The 21,075-nt window shown below is 41.2% G+C and overlaps 2 protein-coding genes and 1 non-coding gene across 7 annotated transcripts in view; all 3 read right to left on the minus strand.

Annotated features, from left to right (window-relative positions):
- oga (O-GlcNAcase) overlaps positions 1-3,018 on the minus strand; it is a 28,232-nt gene extending 25,214 nt beyond the window's left edge. For all 4 annotated transcript variants that reach the window (XM_062058129.1, XM_062058128.1, XM_062058127.1 and 1 more), the window contains exon 1: positions 2,535-3,018. In XM_062058129.1, the coding sequence (XP_061914113.1) occupies positions 2,535-2,700 (166 nt within the window). In that variant the 5' untranslated portion in view covers positions 2,701-3,018. The remainder of the gene's footprint in view (positions 1-2,534) is intronic.
- Positions 3,019-4,556: 1,538 nt separating this feature from the next.
- pprc1 (PPARG related coactivator 1) lies at positions 4,557-20,336 on the minus strand. 2 transcript variants are annotated; one of them, XM_062058143.1, is made up of 14 exons: positions 20,163-20,335; positions 13,286-13,372; positions 13,060-13,209; positions 12,343-12,420; positions 10,456-12,256; positions 9,326-9,379; positions 7,152-7,212; positions 6,869-6,936; positions 6,110-6,761; positions 5,834-6,031; positions 5,683-5,755; positions 5,487-5,608; positions 5,072-5,223; positions 4,557-4,992 (listed from the first exon to the last, which is right to left on the minus strand). In XM_062058143.1, the coding sequence occupies exons 1-14, from the start codon at positions 20,241-20,243 to the stop codon at positions 4,892-4,894; spliced, it is 3,678 nt and encodes a 1,225-aa protein (XP_061914127.1). In that variant the 5' UTR covers positions 20,244-20,335; the 3' UTR covers positions 4,557-4,891. The 2 variants fall into 2 exon arrangements, with proteins under 2 accessions (XP_061914127.1, XP_061914128.1); XM_062058144.1 differs by lacking the exons at positions 4,557-4,992; positions 5,487-5,608 and having other exon boundaries at positions 5,084-5,223; positions 20,163-20,336.
- On the minus strand, positions 5,302-5,440 carry LOC133657849 (small nucleolar RNA SNORA50). Its single transcript, XR_009827380.1, has one exon. It is a non-coding gene; the product is annotated as a small nucleolar RNA SNORA50 (small nucleolar RNA).
- Positions 20,337-21,075: the final 739 nt, after the last annotated feature.

A 21,075-nucleotide genomic window follows, 5' to 3' on the forward strand; every position in this document is an offset into this window, starting at 1 on the left:
GAGGGGTACACCAAAACAATTTGACTTGACCCGGGGCTGTATGATTACCGTAGTTACATAGCTAAATTAAAGACACTAATGTGACTTTGGACATATGTGACACTCACTGTTGACAATGAACCTTTCCACTTACCTCAACTCTCTTTTTGTATTTATTCAGTGACACTTCTCTGATGTTTTTTATTTTTATCTTTTTAGTCAGTTTGTTTGATTTTCTATCTGCTTGCGGTGAAGAGGAAGGCAGTACATTACCACCCACTGTGACTGAAATGTAGGACATCACACTAATCAGTAACCTGATTATTATGAATGATTAGTTCCAGTGTTGACAAAGTTGTAGTTCAGTAGTTGTATATAGTCACTCTTCACAGGATCTAGTCAGCAGTTGCTCCTTCTGTAGATACTGCCCCTTAATGTTTTGTAAGAATATTACAAGTTTGGCGCTACCCCACACAGAAGAACTATAAATCAAACAAGACGCCCTCAGCAAGCTACGCGACGCAAGAGTATATTCCAGCCTTCAGTAGTATTAAGTGTCATTCAACAACTCTGTTATTTTGTTGTTAGTATAATAATGTCTTGTTCTCAAAACTCTATTTGGGTGTCATCTAAGTTCCATCCATCCATTTTCTACCGCCTGTCCCTCTCGGGTTGTTGAACATAAATAATTTACCGGTATGCAGCTTCATGACAGTGACACTACAGCAGTCTAACAGGTAGCTGGTATTGCAGTACCTCAAAGGACTCAATTATATTTGCTTAAAGGGGAACTGCACTTTTTTGGAATTTTGCCTATCATTTACAATCCTTATCTAAGACAAGAACAGATGTTTCTTCTTTTTTTTTTGCATTCTAAAGTTTAAATAAGTGCGATCAAAAGTCCGTTTACAAGAAAGCCTATGAGAGTTGCTCTCTTCTGCCTATAAAATCCCTTAAAACACTTCCAAACACCTCCATTTAACTTTTATATACACACTGTATGTATATACACTACCGTTCAAAAGTTTGGGGTCACATTGAAATGTCCTTATTTTTGAAGGAAAAGCACTGTACTTTTCAATTAAGATAACTTTAAACTAGTCTTAACTTTGAAGAAATACACTCTATACATAGCTAATGTGGTAAATGACTATTCTAGCTGCAAATGTCTGGTTTTTGGTACATCTACATAGGTGTATAGAGGCCCATTTCCAGCAACTATCACTCCAGTGTTCTAATGGTACAATGTGTTTGCTCATTGGCTCAGAAGGCTAATTGATGATTAGAAAACCCTTGTGCAATCATGTTCACACATCTGAAAACAGTTTAGCTCGTTACAGAAGCTACAAAACTGACCTTCCTTTGAGCAAATTGAGTTTCTGGAGCATCACATTTGTGGGGTCAATTAAATGCTCAAAATGGCCAGAAAAAGAGAACTTTCATCTGAAACTAGACAGTCTATTCTTGTTCTTAGAAATGAAGCCTATTCCACAAAATTGTTTGGGTGACCCCAAACTTTTGAACGGTAGTGTATGTAATGTAGTAATGGGCACATTTATAAAAACATCTAATATTTACGCATTTTGATTATTTAAGCATATGCTTAATGTAAAAAACGCATCACGACGTTGGATATTTTCCCCTACTACATCACTGATTTCTAGGGGGGTGGAACAAAGTGTTTTTCGTGTTTTTGCCATTTCTGGGTCTAAATTGGCTGTCAAAGTGTACCAACATGTCAGATTACATCATTGTCCTTCTACTATCTAGGTGAGAGGCATGATTTATGATGTACAATAAACTTTCAACGGCAAAGGAAGCATAGCATAGATCCAACGAATCGATGACTAAATTAATCGCCAACTATTTTTATAATCGATTTTAATCGATTTAATCGATTAGTTGTTGCAGCCCTAATTTGTACCATGAATTGATTTATGTGGACCCCGACTTAAACAAGTTGAAAAACTTATTCGGGTGTTACCATTTAGTGGTCAATTGTACGGAATATGTACCGTACTGTGCAATCTACTAATAAAAGTTTCAATCAATCAAAAAAAAAAACAATGCTGAAGAAACAAGTCTATGTCAAAAAAACAACACAAGAGGAGTGGTCAAAAATTCAACCAGAAGCTTGCCAGAACATTGTGGATGGCTACGCCTTATTGCAGTGAAACTTGCCAAGGGACATGTAACCAAATATTAACATTGCTGTATGTATACTTTTGACCCTGTAGATTTGGTCACATTTTCAGTAGTCCCATAATAAATGTATAAAATAACCAAACTTCATGAATGTTTTTTGTGATAAACAAGTATGTGTTCCAATCACTCTATCACAAACAAATAAGAATTGTAGAAATTATTGGAAACTCAAGATAGCCATGATGACATTATGTTCTTTACAAGGGTATGTAAACTTTTGACCACGACCTGCCCAGCAAGGTGTCCCTTATTTATTTTCTGGGAGTTGGCAACTCTAGGATCAGCTGACCCATTTTCATTCTGTTTACTAGCGAGTGCAACACAGCTTCATCACGGATGACATGCAGTACCTTCCACCACTCCGCTGATGAATTTTCTGTGGCCCGTCGTTTCCACGCCGATGCCGGAGTCCTCCACCAGGCCGGGGGCCGCAGCGCACGCGTCTCCCGAGATGGGGCTCGGGATCGGTTCGGCCTCCACCGGAGTAGTTTCCAGTGTCTTATCTTTTTGGACCATTTTTTTTTGTATCCGGGGGTGGACTTTAGTAAAAAAAAACTTGAGGTAAATCCAACACGATTTGAATTTTTGAAGCAAATCAATGGCGTCGTAGTAGACAGCGGCAAGTCTGGCGTCTTTCGGTTCGAGCGAGCCTGTCAGGAATTGTCCGAATTATCGCACCTGTTCGCGCCGAACCCAACTGGAGTCGCTATCAAAAAGTACAAAACAATTGTTCGCAAATATTGATAAAGACTGAATCAGAGGACATGTTTTTGCATTGTCCATGCATTCTCTCTTCTTTCTGCCCTCCTTTTTCACTCCCTTCTTCCTGTTTACACCGAGTGCGCATGCTCAGTAGACCAGTTTAAACCAGTCAAAACCAGATCTGGGTGACAAAACAGCACGAAGATGTTTCAACTGTCAAGATAGATAACGTCCTCTTGCCTCAACGACAATTTATCAACACATTAACCGACCCTTTAATGCATTTTTTCTTTTTTTTGTGGTAAGGATAGGCAAAACTACATGCTGGTAACAATATTAAGCGAAATTGTCAATTAATATTTAGGTCCAGTAAATGGTAAAATTATTTGGTGTTGTAGCGAATGCTGTAGGTCCTCGTTATAATTACGGTTTGGGTAATAAACATATTTATCAGTCAACAAGTCATCAAAACGTCGAACCTAGGTTGCGATTAGTCGCTATTAACACAAAAACAAACGGTCTCCGAAGATAAAGTGTGACAAGCAAAACTTGCAAGTGAATGATCTCGAATGTGTTAGGTGTCTTTGGCACCCCATCCCATATTAGGAATGCAACAGTGAGTCAATGCTGTTTAAAAAAAAAAAGGGGGAGTGCAACTTGTCAGTATGTGTGTCAGCAATATAATAATATAATATACAACCTGGATTTCTTGACTTTGCATTCACAAAATAAATTATCCGGCTTGGAACATATTAAACATTGATCTTAATGTTCCCAATAGAGTGGTACAGTACATATGAATATCCCAGGTCAATATGCTCAAGTGTAACAAATTAGGCTGGAATATACTATTGTCACACAATGGGGAGATTACTTGGTTGCAGTGCTGATTCAAAAAGTCCAAACAAGGTAAAACATGAAAACAAAGTACATAAACTATATTAGAACACAGAGACGACACAACCAGCTGCACCATTTCTACATACATCTGCATAAGTAAAACGCAACAAATGAGCATTAAATAATACATGTTGCATACATAGGATTGCATCATGCATTGATCAAAAATAAACAAAGACCCATATACACACACACAGTGGCCTCTGCAATTCTCCACAGCATGGTCTGCACGGCGAGAGACAGGAAGAGACCCAATGAAGCGACCAAGAGAGCCAACTCCGTCCTAGGTCACTGTCCAGTCCACGGCATTCAGGGAGATTGAAGTGTCCGATACATGCTCACCAAGCTAGTCTTCCGGGAAACTCGTCCATCCAGATGCTCAGCGCCAGCTCCGGACCCTCGTCTCTTCCTCAGGTCTCTCAACACAGAGAACCAGCAGCTGGTCTCCAGTGCAAATGGCTTCTCCGAGGCAGATCCAGAAGTTCACAAAAAAGCACCAAAAAGCAGTGTCAAAGTCACTAAAGTGCCACCCCTTGTTGCGCGGTCACCAAGTGGTCCGAGCCACACGACAAAAAACATGGAAACGAGAGGGAGACATCAAGAACACAAAAGGAGGAAACACGAGCGCAGAGCTCCTGCAACCAGCAGCCATGACAGCGGCTCAAGCTCTCGCCAAGGTCAGTTTGTCAGCAGACTCACTTTACACACAAACTGTAACCAGTCCTGTAGTTTGGCATTAAAGTTGAAAAAAAATTACTAGACATAACAGCTCAGGTTCCCATTTTATTCACGTTTGCAGTACATTTTGGTGTATTATATATTTTCTCCAATGCTCTCTTTAAAAATGATTCTCTCCAAAGTATTCCATTTTGTTATACATTTAAATAAACATTAAAAAAAAATTATGTCACTTATTCCATTTTTTTTTTTTTACTCATTTTGTTCATTTAGTTATAAATCTTCACTTCAATAGAAGGTATTAGGCTTGCCGAAAAGAAATAAAAATGTAAACAAAAGATAACCCTAAAGCCACAACAAACTGAAAAGAGAAGTTTTGCTTCTTTTTGAGGTAAGTGTTGGGCCGCTTCCAGCGACAGGCTTCCTGTTACCTCTTCAGACTCTGCTGGGCCTGCTTCAGTAAAGTGTCGAAGTCTAGTGTCTTCGCCTTGCTTTTTGTAGATAGTGGCTCATAGTCCCTGTTGGAATCTGAAAAGGACAAATCTATTACACTTTTTAGCGTGACACAAAAGATTGCACGCGACGTAGGGAGCGCCGTCTTGCTTACCCAGGTCAGAATAGCCCGTCTTGCAAAACTGTCTCCTCCCACCAAAACAGAGGTCAAACGGCAGCTCGTCCGGCTTGCGAAGTTTGCTTCCGTTCTCGATGGCGGTGAACGCATCCTTGGTGTTGTAGTAAGTCACAAACCCGTAGTTATCCCTATTAGGCGACAGATTTTCTAAGCATTAGCCTCTATTGAAGTCCATTTCCATTTATCGCAGTTTAAAGGGTGTTCAAAACTGTGGCTTGCTTTTAAAAGAGCGACCTGGGATGCATCCAGGAGGCCCCAGTTATGAGCAGGCCTGTTTATGCTTTAGCACTGTATCTTGACCCTTGACGTCACTGATGAGACCAGAAGGGTTCAGTAACAGTGCAACATGCCACAGAGTAAGCAAAGCATAGAAGAGAAGTGGAGTATTCACCCGTGGTCCCTAAAGTGCAGAGTACAATCCTCCACCTTGCCAAAATAAGAGAAACGCTCTCTGAGCTCCCTTTGGGTCATTGTGCCCCGAATACGACCAATGTAAACAACCCGTCGCTCTTCCTTTATAGGGAGAATTAAAACAAATCAATCTCAAATTCCACAAAAAACTCCAACATGATTGACAAGCGACTTACAATGGCTTTTTCCTTGCGTCTCTTTATATCCTCTGTATTTTCCCGGTGTCCATAAGTATTTCGACACGAGGGGCTGAAAGAAAAAACACATTAATCAAAATAAAAAATAAAAACGTACATGAAGCTCTCCTAATGTAATACAATACTGTACCTGTACAATCTTCCGTTTCGACCCCACGTCGCACATCTCTCAGGAGATTGTGACCGCGATCTGGAGCGACTCCAGGAGCCAGAGTGAGAGGAGGAATACGAGTACCTTCTCCTCCTCGGGGGTGAGCAGGACACAGAGGACCGAGAAGAGGAACGCGAGGTGGAGCTGGATCTGCCTCGAGAGCGGCGGTGACGATACCTAGAGAAGGAAACGGGAGGTATGATGAGCCTCAAGCCAAAATACACGTGGATATTCTGCTTTGACAGGGGATGTGACCTTTTCTTGGGTGGTGAGTGGGATCTAGACCGAGATCGAGAGGAATGGGAGTCGGATTCTAAGCTGCTGGACACAGACGGAGAACGTCGGACTCTTCGTTTTCTCCCCCTCTCTTTGGTGCTTGAGGTGGGGCTGGGGGTGCAAGAGGCAGCGTGACAGCCATACGACCTCTCAAAATGCCCCTTCCTGGTGGTGCTTTCTTTGAAGGTGGATTCGTTCTGCTGCCAAGCTGGAGAGGCTTCCGGAGTCTCCAGAACAGAGGAGCCCTCCACCCCATTCCCCAGAGCTTCTGGTGCTTGGGTGTTGGACTGGGAGGCGTCTTCCAGCGTGACTGTAGTGGCAGCAGCAGGGGGCTTGATGGGTTTGATTGTGATGAAAGTCTGCTGTTTGACATTCCAACGCTTGCCCGGCTCGTCATTGCCTTTGCTGGGAAGGCAGTAGTCGTGGTCCATGCACACCGCATCGAGTGAGACGGGGGCAGCAGCTGTGGTAGGCTTGCTGTGAAATCTGGACGATGGCAAAGGGCGGGCATCTATCTGAATAGCCTTGGAGGGGCTGGTCTTGGAGAGTGGAACTTTGGTCTTCCCCAATAGAGCCACAGGAGCCAGAGGTTTCCACATCTGGTGTGGAGGAGTGGCTGGAGGAGTGAGGGCTAAAGACAAAATAAATGCACCAATATTATACTTGAACTCTGGGGGATGTTGAATGTTCATTATGAGAGAGCAGGGAATACCATAAAACTGTTTTTAAATTAATTACCTGCAGGGCTTGAGAGATCATTGGCTCGGACACGCTCCACGACAGTTCTTTCACGTGCAAATTCAGCACTAAAAAGTGAACGCAAGGGTTATTAGTACGGCCGGCGTGTACACAGACGCAATGCTAGTAGGTCTTGTCTAAACAAAAGCAAGGGAGGCCATTCCAAGGCCTACATTAGCGGCAGGTCTTGGCAATGGGTAGAGTCACACCAACATAATGTACATATACACAGGTCTGACTCATCACTCCCACAGAGCAGCGTGAGGGCTGTAGGGTAACTCACCTCGAGTTTCCTACAGCTGCTGCTCTACCACAGACCTCCGGTACACTTTGCTGCTCTTTAGCTGGAGGGAATAGAATGGATATGTGGGATGTTAGGATAGTTCAAGTTTAGCATTTGTCTGCATTGACCAAGGATGGTTCACTAACACTTTCAGTGACTACTTTTCCATGCACTAAATTAGTCCGGTTTCTCAAATAATTCGGCTCAGAATAGACATTCTACAACACATGAAAACACCTTAATCTGATCACCTTTGGTTTTTGAAAAGTCAGACTAATACACCTATATTATGCGATTGAAAGCCAGACCGCTCAAGTGGGTGCCCGTGGGGACCCATCATATTGTACATGCGCTTGTCTCAACAAGTGGGACATAACCTGGAAGCAGATACCATTCAATAAAAACATAGGCAACAACTGGAGTGAAGAAGACACTGTTTAATTGCTTCACAAATTATAAGAATGGAACATTTTAAAGTGCATCGATGGCAGAAAAAAACCCAAATTTATGAAATAGACAATGCCAGCTTCATTTGGACTCCAGAACAAATACAAGTGAGATCATGGAAGAGAATGAAGCAGGTTTAATAAGAGAATACTATAGCGTACACAAACGTCTTCCCGCTGCATTTATAATAATAATAATAATACCTGGGATTTATATAGCACTTTTCTAAGTACCCAAAGCCACTTTACATGTTAAAAACCCATCATGCATTCACACCTGGTGGTGGTAAGCTACTTTTGTAGCCACAGCTGCCCTGGGGTAGACTGACGGAAGCGTGGCTGCCAATTTGCGCCTACGGCCCCTCCGACCACCCCTCCGACCACCACCATTCATTCATTCATCATTCATTCACCGGTGTGAGCGGCACCGGGGGCAAGGGTGAAGTGTCCTGCCCAAGGACACAACGGCATGGTAAGAGGCGGGGAGCGAACCTGCAACCCTCAGGTTTCTGACACGGGCGCTCTACCCACTACGCCATGCCGCCCCTAATATATTTGTGCACTACAAACTGATTAGCAATAACTGTACAACTTGCACAACTGTCAATTTTGTACAGAATAGCAACCCTAATTTGAAGCTGTATCGGGGCATGGACAGTCTTTTCTTTCGGACTTAAAACTCCTTCCATCAATCCACAGAGCTTATTGAGTTTATCGTTGTGACTCATGCAGCCCTTAGAGACACTTGTGATTAAGGGCTATATAAATAAACTTTGATTGATTGAATGAACTTTGAGACATTCAAAAGTTTTCTTTCCATTGTCCGTACGAAAATTGTTGAACGACAACTCTTTACCGCCAGTCTTTACTTCGGACCTGCATTCAGCAACTCCGGGAGGACCTCATCGGTAGTACGGTCATGTTCGTTGCAGTTTTTGATCATTTCTGGATGCGGTCTGCTTTTTAACATCAGCATAGCCATGAGAGATGTAATATTTCTTATCTGTGCCAATATTACAGCGGACATCAGGTACAACAACAGCTGGGCTGTTGACTTGTGAGGAGCCGCAAAGAGGCCTTGTTTTGGTGTGACATCATAAATCCACCGGAAAAGCAATACATTTACCCGCACTAAAAGGCAATAAGTACCTCCCAGTGTACGGGAGGGCACATGGCGTATGACCAAGACTAGCATTAGACAGTGTGCATGGACAATGAGACTTTAGGTGTGAAAACACAAAAAAACTAACTATTTGAGAACTGAGACTAATTTAGTGCATGGAAACATAGTGAGGAATCACTTTGCCCGACACGTTGAGCCTTTTACACCCATTAACAAAGACAGCACAGCGAGAGTTAAATGAATTCGCAGACAAAGCAGAATTCCACAGCACAAAGCAGCTCCTCTGCTGCCCTACAGAACACATCTCAGATAAGAAAACTTCACTTAAAAAAAAAAAACCTGTGAAAATATTGCATCTAACTTTGTTAGTGGACCTTCACAGCGTCATAAATGCTTCCAGCCAAGGCAGTCAAGAGTTACAGTATCACATGCTTCTCCCCTCTCGTCGTTAATCGCCACAGAAAACTGACACTGCTTTCATCTAGATTAAGCAACTTTAAAAGATGTGACCTACTACTGCAGGCCAAGAACCTGGCCGCTCGATTTTATATTGCTTTAAAACAAATGCAAGTAAAAACATAAATAACAGGAGCAACTTTGCTCACCTTGTGTTTCCTCAAACTGCTCCAACAGGCTGGTCAGATCAGCAGCTTCTATACCTGTAAATACATTTACATCATGAAGGAATGATGCCCACCATAGGACAGCTGAGATCTAAAAACAGGCTTTGCTACACATGTTAAAAAGAAGCCTGGAGCTCTAACTATCCTTTAGTCAGCTATAGTCATGGGAGCTGTATAATAGATTATTTTCCTCAACAAATAAGATAACCTAGCATAATTTTGCTGTAATGTTAGCACTGTAGCTCACATGACTATGATAGAGTTGCTAATAAGGACGTAACGATCAGGGTTTTATGTTGCAGATTCCAATCATCTATGAGTGAATACCGATCACATGTATTAACTGTAAATGTTTTATTTCTTTCGGATTAGTGCTATTGACAGTTTACCAAAATCAACAATATTTCAACAGGTTCCTCATTCTCTTTAAATACAATTATTTGACAAAGGCAACAGTATACAATAACTAAACAAAATCAATCACGACTATCCATCATACATTGAGAGCATTTCCGCCCTCAAAGTCCTATGCCCAGACAATTATTCTATTCTATTATGATTTGTAAACCTTACCCCCGCCCACCAAAAAAAAAAGATTGAGAAAATAAACATATTGATATAATTAATGTATAACATGTTTAGCCCCATCCTCTAGTAATAATCCTACCTGATAACGATACATAAGATATTAAGAAATGCAGTTTATTTGCCGTAATAGAGGCCATTATTAACTTATGAGGACTACTCCACACTTTGTATTAAAATACACAATAAGCTTGTCAGCCGGGAGACTAAAAATAAATACAATTTCAGCCATAAGGGATCGATATCGGTAATCTGCCTTATTGGACAATGGTGATTTATTATTTTTTCAAGAAAATCGTCCGATACTGATCGGTGGCCGAATAATTGTCACATCCCTAGTTGCTAACATTTGCATATGCTCCTGCCCCAATTAACGAAAGTTAATTTTTTGCATGAAATATTTGGACACTGTTGTGAGACTTATTTTATATAGTTGAAACATAGTATAATATGGGACCTTTACATTTGTTTCTGTTAATAAAGCAATTCCTATTTGTGAGACTTTGGTGTAAAACTGTCAAACTTACCTATCTCACTGGTGAAGGACTCAATCAACTCCTGTGTGGGGCTCTTTGCTGTTCGAGGTTCCACTGGTGTAGTCACGCTCTTATTTGCTTTAAGCACAGCAGCCTGTGGTCTAAGAATCTTTGAGGCCAAGGAGGGAGCGGAGCAATGTTTGGCATTAATTGCCGGGAACTTTGCAGATGTGCTGAGGTCGTTTAAAGAGGTAGGAGTGGTAAGTACGAGCTCTGGCGCATTCTGGATAACGGGGGTCTTCTGTGGGACAGGAACTACAGCAGAGCACGCCATCTCAGAATTGGTTGGAGGAGAGATTTTACCAAACGGCGCATCGGAAAGTTTAGGCACAGTCTTAATGTCAGGTGATTGCATCACAGATTGGCATTTAGAAGTGTGAGGCTGGGGGGTGACAAGATCAGGTGTACTAACTAAAGATTTTTGTGGTGGTGAGAGTGCTTGTGACTCTTGTGATTGTTTAGAAACAGCGGTAACAGATTTGTTGGCTGATTTAACCATGTAGGCTGGTGGCACCAACAGTGCCTCGGGGGTGGGCGGGGCACAGGGTCCCCGCGGTTGCCAGGCAGGTTTAATATCGACCACGTCCCTCACAGCCTGGGCGGTGGACCGCCGAAGATCCTTGGGGTTGGGGTCAGGCAGGCAGGGTATAGGGGTCAGTTGTTTGGGGGGCTCCGGAAGGCTGGGCCACTTGGTGCTGTTGTCGCCTTGCTTTTCCACCAACACGGGCTTCTTCTGCAGTCTGAGTTGTCGATACTCGGCTAAACTGAGGGACTTGGGCTTTGGCTCTGGAAGCGCAGGGGTCACCGGGGGGAGGGGCTCATTCACAGTCAGTGCAGGGCTGTTGAAAGCAGATGCAGGGCAGCTTGGACACACCAATGGTGGTGGGCTGGAGTGCTCACTGGGGGCTTGGGATACTGGTTGAGCCATTTCTTTAGATTGTTGGGAGGTGACTGGACTTTCAGGAACACCAGCTTTTGTTGGACCAGTTTCCTGTTTAGGTCTCACAAACGTAGCAGCTGTAACACTTGTTTCTCGGCTATTGAGTTCCACTTGGGTTTTACTTTGGCAACTTATTTTCACAGGTTTCACAGCAGCAGGTACAGGAGCAACTGAAGCTTTTGTGATTTTGTTTTTCTTTTCTTTATGGATTCGCTTCTTTTTAGGTTTTTGGGGTAATTCTTCTGTTGGATTTCTCACAGCGGCACTTCTCAGAACCCTCCCCCCGACAGGATCGGGAGGGCATTGTTTCTTCTTTTTCTTTTTTTTACGGGAGGGTACTCTGGCTATGGTCTCTTTCTTCTGAGTGTTAATCACCTTATCAGAACAGGTACTTTGAGTATTTACTGGAGCCTTACATAGCACATTGACAACATCATCGTCGTCAACAACAATATGCTCAGACGTGTCAGAGGCTACGTCTTCGTCCCCTGCAAACTTATCGAGTGGTGGAGGACCTTGAAGGCCCATGTCTGGGACAGCCAGGATAGGCTCTCCATTTTCCCCTTGATTCACCACCTCAAGCAAGATGCCCCCTTCTGGCAACATCTGCACCCCCCCATCATTCTCCACACAAAGGGCCATGCAGTACGGGTGCATGTGTCTGACAAAGTCCCCGAGGCTGACTGGAAGACCGTTGTCGCTCTCCTGCTCAAAGGTGACAGGAAGCGGGAGGGCCAATCCTTCCCAGTCTAGAGGTAAACCGTGCCTTCCCGGGCTCAGAGTGAGCGAGCTTGCGTCCTCTTCCTCTCCGTCGCTTCTCTGTAGTGAATCCATTGGTATTCTAGGGAGGTTCTGGGCGCAGACAGAGGGGAAGATGTTACTACAAAAGCATGTATGCGACATGAGCGAATGCATTGCTCAAGTGCTGAGATGGCTACCTTTCCAGTTGACTGGGGTCTTGTACTGAAAGAGTCCTTCTCTGAAGGGGACAGGGGCACACACAGTAATCTTCTGAGCTACAATGGGAACAAAAAGAAGGTGCAAATTATAGTAATGGTTAAGTTTACTTTGACATCGCAAGGAACACAACACGGTTATATTTGCACAATTCAACATGACCGAAAAAAGGAGTAGGATGAAACAGATCTCTTGATCATACTCCTTTTTTTTTTTAGCAATTATTACATGCTTCCACAATGTACCTAAACTCTGAAGTTAGGCCCTGTCGACATAGGAAAGCCAGTGTTAAGGGGGGTAAAGGTTGGGCAGATCAATAAAGAGACACAACCAAACTGGAACTGATCACTGGGTGAAAACTAGGATGTGCCGATTGATCTGCCACCTAACAGTATCAGATTTATTTTAAGAGACGTATACATTTTGTTTTCTATTTCGAAAGAAAATATATGCATCACAGCAAATAATGTGATCCTTTCCCCGGTCCTGACCACGCCCCCACAAGTACCTTGGCAATCAAAGGGAAACCCTCCATAGTATAAAGAATTGATCAACACAAAGCTTTTTAAACTAGGATGTAATAAATGCAAGCGTGTATACATAGCGTTTTGAATAAATACAAAATAATATGTTCAGAACTACATGTTGTCAATCAATCTCCTCTTCCTTAGAGTTATATATGACAGATGGTCACTAACCGGAGAGTGTTCCCTGCCCTTGTGTGCCGTCAGCAGCTCAGACTCAGGTAGTGTGTCAAACGGGGATAGGTTTTCATCATCAACGTTGTCGAGGATCTCCGTCAGGGCGGTTAACAGCATGGCTTCACTGTCCTCGTCCAGTCCTTTTGTCTAAACACACCAAGAGAAATAAGGTTAGGACAATTAATAGCCCCGCTGAGTAAGTAGTTCAGCAATGCGGACTTGCCTCTATTGATGGGGTCTCGTCAAAGATGGAAAGGTCTAAGCAGCTTTGGAAACCCTCCAGCGGTCCTCCAGAGCACAACTCAGCAGTCTAGGAAGACAAATAACATACTAATTACACCTTTAAACAAACCTGCCATCCCCCCTTTTCGTGATGATTTGCATGTCTAGGGTTGGGTATCGTTTGAATTCCAACGATTCCTATTCCGATTCTTTGTTTCGATTCCGATTCTTTTAAGAGGCAGGGTCAAAAAAAAGTTTAGGATATTTTAAATGAGCTAGCTAACCTACGGGCAGCACGGTCGCAGAGGGGTTAGTGCATCTGCCTCACAATACGAAGGTCCTGAGTAGTCGTGAGTTCAATCCCGGCCTCGGGATCTTTCTGTGTGGAGTTTGCATGTTCTCCCCGTGACTGCGTGGGCTTCCTCCCACCTCCAAAGACATGCACCTGGGGATAGGTTGATTGGCAACACTAAATTGGCCCTAGTGTGTGAATGTGAGTGTTAATGTTGTCTGTCTATCTGTGTTGGCCCTGCGATGAGGTGGCGACTTGTCCAGGGTGTACCCCGCCTTCCGCCCGATTGTAGCTGAGATAGGCTCCAGCGCCCCCCGCGACCCCGAAGGGAATACGCGGTAGAAAATGGATGGATGGATGGATAGCTAACCTACAGTCTTTCTGAATGAAATAGTCTGACATTCTCCATCAATTTTAATTCTATTAACTTTTTATGAACTTTACTATAAATTCCTCACAGGGCTGTTTTCAACTAGAATATAAATATCAAATCTATGAACTTGAATATAAATATTATAAATTATGAATACATTTTCCCAGGGGTACACTTTCCTCAAGAGAGCTTTATTTTTGAAAACCTCATGAAAACACATTTACACACACAAGTGTATGATGCTGCAGGAAACCTCATGAAAACACATTTACACACACAAGTGTATGATGCTGCAGGTACTTAAAAATGTTACCGTGCTCCCACTGATGGGCTAACCTGGTGCAGAAAAGCAAAGAAACAATAAGAAACAACTTGCAAAACCCAGTCCAGATTAGCAGCAGGTACAGTATAAAATCAGAGACAGTTTTTGTTTAGGAAAATGACCATATCCGCCTTCTCAGGCAGGATGCGTGAGCGTTCTGGACAGATAGTGTCTCCTGCTGTGGAAAATACACGTTCGCTGGGTGTGGAAGAAGCTTGATCGCATAAATAGGAGAAAGCGAGATATGACAGCAAAGGATAAGTCTTTTGTTGGTTCCACCGGACCACCACCATGCAGCAGGGTCGTCAGACATAAGTGTCGGTGGAACGTCCTGGTACATCTGCAGCTCTCTCTCCACTCGTTTCTTGATGGACATGGAGCTCTGTTATTTCGCAGTTATTTCTTTTTTTTTTGTAAAGTAAAGCCACACTTTCGACCGCCGACGCCCGCTATCCATGCTTGAGCTTGACTGACTCGCTCGGCTATGCTAACACTTCCGGCGGTGGGCGCTTCTTCGTTGGTGTCCGGGGCTTCTTCTTCCGGTTCGGCGGACATATTTTTTTCCGGTCGGCGGACTGGTATCGAAAATAGGAATCGAAATTTAAACTTTTGAACGATTCCGGGAGAATCGGAAAGTTAGTCCCGGTTCCAAGCGATACTCGATACCCAACCCTATGCATGTCACAGACAAAACTCTTGTCAACACTCGGATTATGAGCATGCTAATAACATGCCTTGTCTGCGTGAAAGCTATTATACTAGAATGAAAGATATAAAAATGGAGGGTACCGTATTTTTTGGACTGTAAGGCGAAAAATCAACAGTGCGCCTTATAACCCGGTGCTCCTAATGTACGGCATAATTCTGGTTTTCTTGCCGACCTCACAGCTATTTTTATTTGGTACATGGTGTAATGATAAATATGACCAGTAGATGGCAGTCACACATAAGAGATACATGCAGACTGCAACATGATGTCAGTAAACACCAAAACTTTAAATGTTCCATTGAGAATATAGAACATTACACACGGCTCTCAAGAATCTCTCAAAATCTTTTAGTACGACTTTGGTTAGGTATGAAGCCGCAACGCTTCGAGTATTATTATGGTGTGTGTACAAGAACTGCAAAATATCACCCATCAGCAGACATATTATCTGGCATTTTTCTTACCTTCTGGTACCTGCTGATGTGTATTTGGGATTTGCATAAGTCTTCAAAATTTGCACGCGTCCGTCATTGTAGTCTGTGGCGACATTGTAGTCGATAAGCTTCTTTTTCTCGTTAGGGGGAATTCAGCTGTTGCCATTTCCAATATAAAGTGGCGTAGAGTTCTAACTTATAGCTGTCATTAGACTAGCCATGAAAGCGCTAAAAAGCACCGGTGTAGAGAGTTTACATAGTTCACCCACGGAACTTTATTTATCAAAGAGTTCCGGACGGATGTTTTTTCACGGGACACATTTCCGGCATTGTTGTTGCACTAGCGAGCCACATATGAAATTCTGCTGTAAAGTCTGAAAGTCATTAAAACAGTTAGCTCCATCTTTTGACACTTCTTCCACACCGCTACAACAAAGATGACGGGGAGAAGACGCTGTCGAAGGTGAGCCACGTAAATAAGACCGCCCACAAAAAATTTGAAGATGATCTGTAAAACAATCTATGCACCATTTTGACCAAACAACCACCATTACATGTTATGTAGAACACAAGGAAGTGTTTTCAATTTTTTAAAAAAAATCATAATATGACCCCTTTGATGCGCCTTATAATCAATCCATTGCGCCTTTTGTATGAAAATAGACCTGCTAATCGGCCGTGCGCCTTTTAATTGACCTATGGTCCGGAAAATACGGCATAGTCACCTGGATTGTCTTGTATAATACAGAACTTTTTAAAACATCAAACACATTAAAATGCTACTATTTTAAACATTTTAGAAATATATTACATTACTATTTACCTAAAAAACATGCAAGTCCCAGTTTTTTCAGATAAACATTTCACATTTAAAAACAGTAGTTAGAAAATGGTAACATGTTCAGCAAGGACTGATAAAACTAACTGCTGAGATATGGGTTAAGGGCCATAAAAAATATCACATAAACAGGCAAATAATGTCGTTTGTAAATGTGTTGAAGGTTTGATCTACAGTTACAATGAGCTGTAACCATCTATAAGGGATCGGATGCAACATTGGCTTGCTACCAAAACAACAACGCAGCATTGCTCACTATTTGGCAAGCATCAGCTCAGTATTGCAGATCTTATAACCTTTATAAACGTCCCAAGCCTTTTGTGTGCCTACTAATATCAAGCATTGGTAGTTGCTGCAGCAAAAAGGTACTGGACTGAGTCAAATATTCAAACATAAACGTCAACGTCCCACGTGTTTGTGTGCACACATGATCAGTGCGCAGACATGTTTGATCCACATGGAAGGAAGCGTTGTCCACGTGTTGTGCCGCAAGAATTTTGCACCGTGCATTAGTTTAAGGCATCAATTTGGATTATTTCAGCTTGCCCCATAGATGTATACACACAGAGGAAGAGGCAGTAAATGGGTTAGTTAGCATTAGTGTTTTTAGTGCACAAACGCTATTCAACAACAGTAAAAGTACATTTGACTCACTATGGCAGGGCATCTGTCGTTTCATCCTGGACAATATTCATGACAAATTTGTGCTTTGATTTAAAGATGTGCTCTTTGGATTTACACAGTATGAAAAACTTTTTTTTTTTTTTTTTTTAAAGGGATTTTACCTTTGCAACCTCATTATACTATTGGCTAAGTTGTATATTCATAAATGTAAGTTTCTCAATACCCGACCTGTTTTTTGTGCCTTTAAAAAAAGAATTAGAACTCTACTTTAAAACGCTTTCTACCTCTAACAACCAAAAAGCTGTGAAAACTATGATGCTGTGTTCCAAATTTGGATTATTTACAGAAACTGTGTGAGCCTATGGAATTACATTTTGTTACATATATATATTTTGCATTCTACTTTAGTTACTTTATTGAGTTTACAACCCCCTGGAGCTGTTTTGTACTGTTTCTGTACTTGTTGTGATTATTATTATTTCTTTGATTGTATGTTTAATATTATAAATAAAGGTTTTGAGAAAATTTTTTTAAAAAACGTAATCAGTGCGCAGACATGTTTGATCCACATGGAAGGAACGTTGTCCACGTGTTGTGTACTGCAAAAAAACATACTTTTTAAATTAGCGCCTTGCATTTAAACTAATGCACATCTATTTAGATTATTTCAGCTTTCCCCCATTGAAGTATACATACAGAGGAAGAGGCAGTAAATGGGTTAGTTAGCATTAGTGTGTTTTGTGCGCATGCGTGAGTTAATCAACGCTATTCAACAACAGTAAAAGTACATTTGACTCACTATGGCAGGGCATCTGTCGTTTCATCCTGGACAATATTCACGACAAATGTGTGCTTTGATTTAAAGATGTGCTATTTGGATTTACACAGTATGAAAAACATTTTTTTTTTTAAAAAAAAGGGATTTTACCTTTGCAACCTCATTATACTATTGGCTAAGTTGTATATTCATAAATGTAAGTTTCTCAATACCTGACCTGTTTTTTGTGCCTTTAAAAAAAGAATTAAAACTGTACTTTAAAACGCTTTCTACCTCTAACAACCGAAAAGCTGTGAAAACTATGATGCTGTGTTCCAAATTTGGATTATTTACAGAAATTGTGTGAGCCTATGGCATTACATTTTGTTACATATATATATATATATTTTGCATTCTACTTTAGTTACTTTATTGAGTTTACAACCCCCTGGCGCTGTTTTGTACTGTTTCTGTACTTGTTGTGATTATTATTATTTCTTTGATTGTATGTTGAATATTATAAATAAAGGTTTTTGGAAAAAAAACAAAAAAACGTAATCAGTGCGCAGACATGTTTGATCCACATGGAAGGAACGTTGTCCACGTGTTGTGTACTGCAAAACACCATACTTTTTAAATTTGCACCGTGCATTTAAACTAATACACATCAATTTAGATTATTTCAGCTTTCCCCCATAGAAGTATACATACAGAGGAAGACGCAGTAAATGGGTTAGTTAGCATTAGTGTGTTTTGTGCGCATCCGTGAGTTAATCAACGCTATTCAACAACAGTAAAAGTACATTTGACTCACTATGGCAGGGCATCTGTCGTTTCATCCTGGACAATATTCACGACAAATTTGTGCTTTAATTTAAATATATGCTCTTTGGATTGGATTTACACAGCATGAACTTTTTTTTTTTTTTAAAGGAATTTTACCTTTGCAACTTCATTATACTATTGGCTAAGTTTTATATTCATAAATGTAAGTTTCTCAATACCCGACCTGTTTTTTGCGCCTTTTAAAAAAGAATTAGAACTCTTACTTTAAAACGCTTCCTACCTCTAACAAAAAAGCTGTGAAAACTATGATGCTGTGTTCCAAATTTGGATTATTTACAAAACTTGTGTGAGCCTATGGCTTTACATTTTGTCACATATATATATTTTGCATTCTATTTTAATTACTTTATTGAGTTTACAACCCCCTGCCGCTGTTTTTTTTTTTTTTTTACTGTTTCTGTGCTTGTTTGGATTATTATTATTTTAATTCATTGTTTGTTGAATATTATAAATAAAGATTTTTGAAAAAAAAAAAAAACACTCAGTGCACAGACATGTTTGATCCACATGGAAGGAAGCGTTGTCCACGTGTTGTGTACCGCAAAACACCATACTTTTTAAATTTGCACCGTGCATTTAAACTAATGCACATCAATTTAGATTATTTCAGCTTTCCCCCATAGAAGTATACATACAGAAGAAGAGGCAGTGAATGGGTTAGTTAGCATTAGTGTATTTAGTGCGCATGCGTGAGTTAATCAACGCTATCCAACAACAGAAAAAAGTACATTTGCGTGTGGGGATGTTTTTTTAAAGTTAGCATTAGTGTGTTTAGTGCGCATGCGTGAGTTAATCAACGCTATTCAGCAACAGCAAAAAGTACATTGAGTGTGTTGTGTTTCTTTTAGTTAGCATTAGTGTGTTTAATGCGCATGCGTGAGTCGACAAACACTATTCAACAACAGTTAAAGTACATTTGAGTGTTTTGAAAAAAATAAAATAAAATAACATTTGAGTGTGGGGTTGTTATTTTTTTAAGTAATCAAGTTATCGTGCTGAACGTGAATAATTATACCGGTTTATTAATTACTCGTTCCATTATCCCTGCAACGACGACACAACACTGTAGAAAAATGTCAGGGAAAGCATGAATAAATCCCCACTGACACGACACCGCCTTAAAGTAACTTCTAAATATGTTGAATGGGGCATTGTTTGAATAAAAAGCAACAACAAAGCTACGCGGCTAGCTCGTTAGCTGGCTAGCATGCTGTAGTGTTGTCAGCACGTGTGAATGAATCAACAGCAGCACGAGAGGCGGTTGCAACTTATAGTAATTAAAATGACAACATGTGGACTCCATAAAGCAACTTGTGCACATTTAAACTAAACTAAAGCATAACTGTCACTTCCACATTTTTTACCATTTTACTACTTTTACGGGTTAAATGGAGTGCCCAGCACACCGGCTTGCTAGCATCAAGTCAATGTGGCGCTTCAACGCTAACGTTGTCTCTACCATACAACGTGCGTAGCATAATTACAACATATATGGCTTTTAGATGAGAACAATCAACACAAAAAGATTGGATTTTCCAAAAAAAGCTTTTAGGTGATGTTGCCATTTTATCCACGTGTCACTTCACCATGCGCAGCGTGGTGCTATGCATCTCGCTTTCACGCGTATAAAGGACAACAACAAGACTAAGTCGTGGAATAACACACCACAACACGTCTATTTACCTCGCAGAGTGTGTCCAGGGGGAAATAATCCATAGTGCAAGCGGTTAAAGTCTCCTCGCCTGCGCCCCACCGCGCCGCCATCTTGCAAGTTTACTCCCTGACTAGCCGGAGAGCGTTTTTTTTTTTGTGTGCTTCCTAATGAATTGGTAGGAGGGGACACGTGGTCGTAGATTCCCGGCAAAAAGTGACGCTGAGGGGAGGGGTCAAAGGTAACGTGGTCACGTGTTGTAGGTCTTTCTGCCTCATTTCCGGGTGGAGAATATCACAGACATAAGAGATCGCCACCACCCCCCACAACAAAGACAATGTTTTAGGTATGTTCGTTATGACTTTCATCTTGTCTTTTATCTGGTATGCAGTTAGTGAAAAAAAATAACATTGAACTAGTACATTGTTAAAGGTTACCTACTCGTTAGTGCAGTGTTTTTCAACCTTTTTTGAGCGAAGGCACATTTTTTTCAAAATTGATTGATTGCAATTTGATTGATTGATTGATTGAATGAGACTTTTATTAGTAGATTGCACAGTACAGTACATATTCCGTACAATTGACCACTAAATGGTAACACCCGAATAAGTTTTTCAACTTGTTTAAGTCGGGGTCCACGTTAATCAATTCATGGAAGTCCTTCATACCGACAGCCATCAGACTGTGTAATGCATATGTTCCTTTTTGACTGTACTTGAATGTATAATAGACTGTATTTATATTATTCACATGTGAATAATGCTGTATAATAGACTGTATTGATATTATTCACATGTTAATAATGCTGTATAATAGGCAAGGCAAGGCAAGGCAACTTTATTTGTATAGCGCTTTTCATACACAAGGCAGACTCAAAGTGCTTCACAGACAACAAAGTGAAATGAAAGAAAATAAAAGCAAAATTAAAATGCAGACAATAAAAAT

The sequence above is a fragment of the Entelurus aequoreus genome, linkage group LG09 (genome assembly GCF_033978785.1).
Source record: "Entelurus aequoreus isolate RoL-2023_Sb linkage group LG09, RoL_Eaeq_v1.1, whole genome shotgun sequence".
Classification (NCBI taxonomy): Eukaryota; Metazoa; Chordata; class Actinopteri; order Syngnathiformes; family Syngnathidae; genus Entelurus; species Entelurus aequoreus.

Excerpts from the sequence above, each read along its gene's own strand:
- pprc1 (XM_062058143.1), bottom strand. The coding sequence starts at position 20,243 with ATGGCGGCGCGGTGGGGCGCAGGCGAGGAGACTTTAACCGCTTGCACT. Across the intron at positions 5,224-5,486 it reads CTGCACTTTAGGGACCACGG|GGATAACTACGGGTTTGTGA; the intron begins GTGAATACTCCA and ends GTCGCCTAATAG. Across the intron at positions 4,993-5,071 it reads GACGGGCTATTCTGACCTGG|ATTCCAACAGGGACTATGAG; the intron begins GTAAGCAAGACG and ends TGTCCTTTTCAG.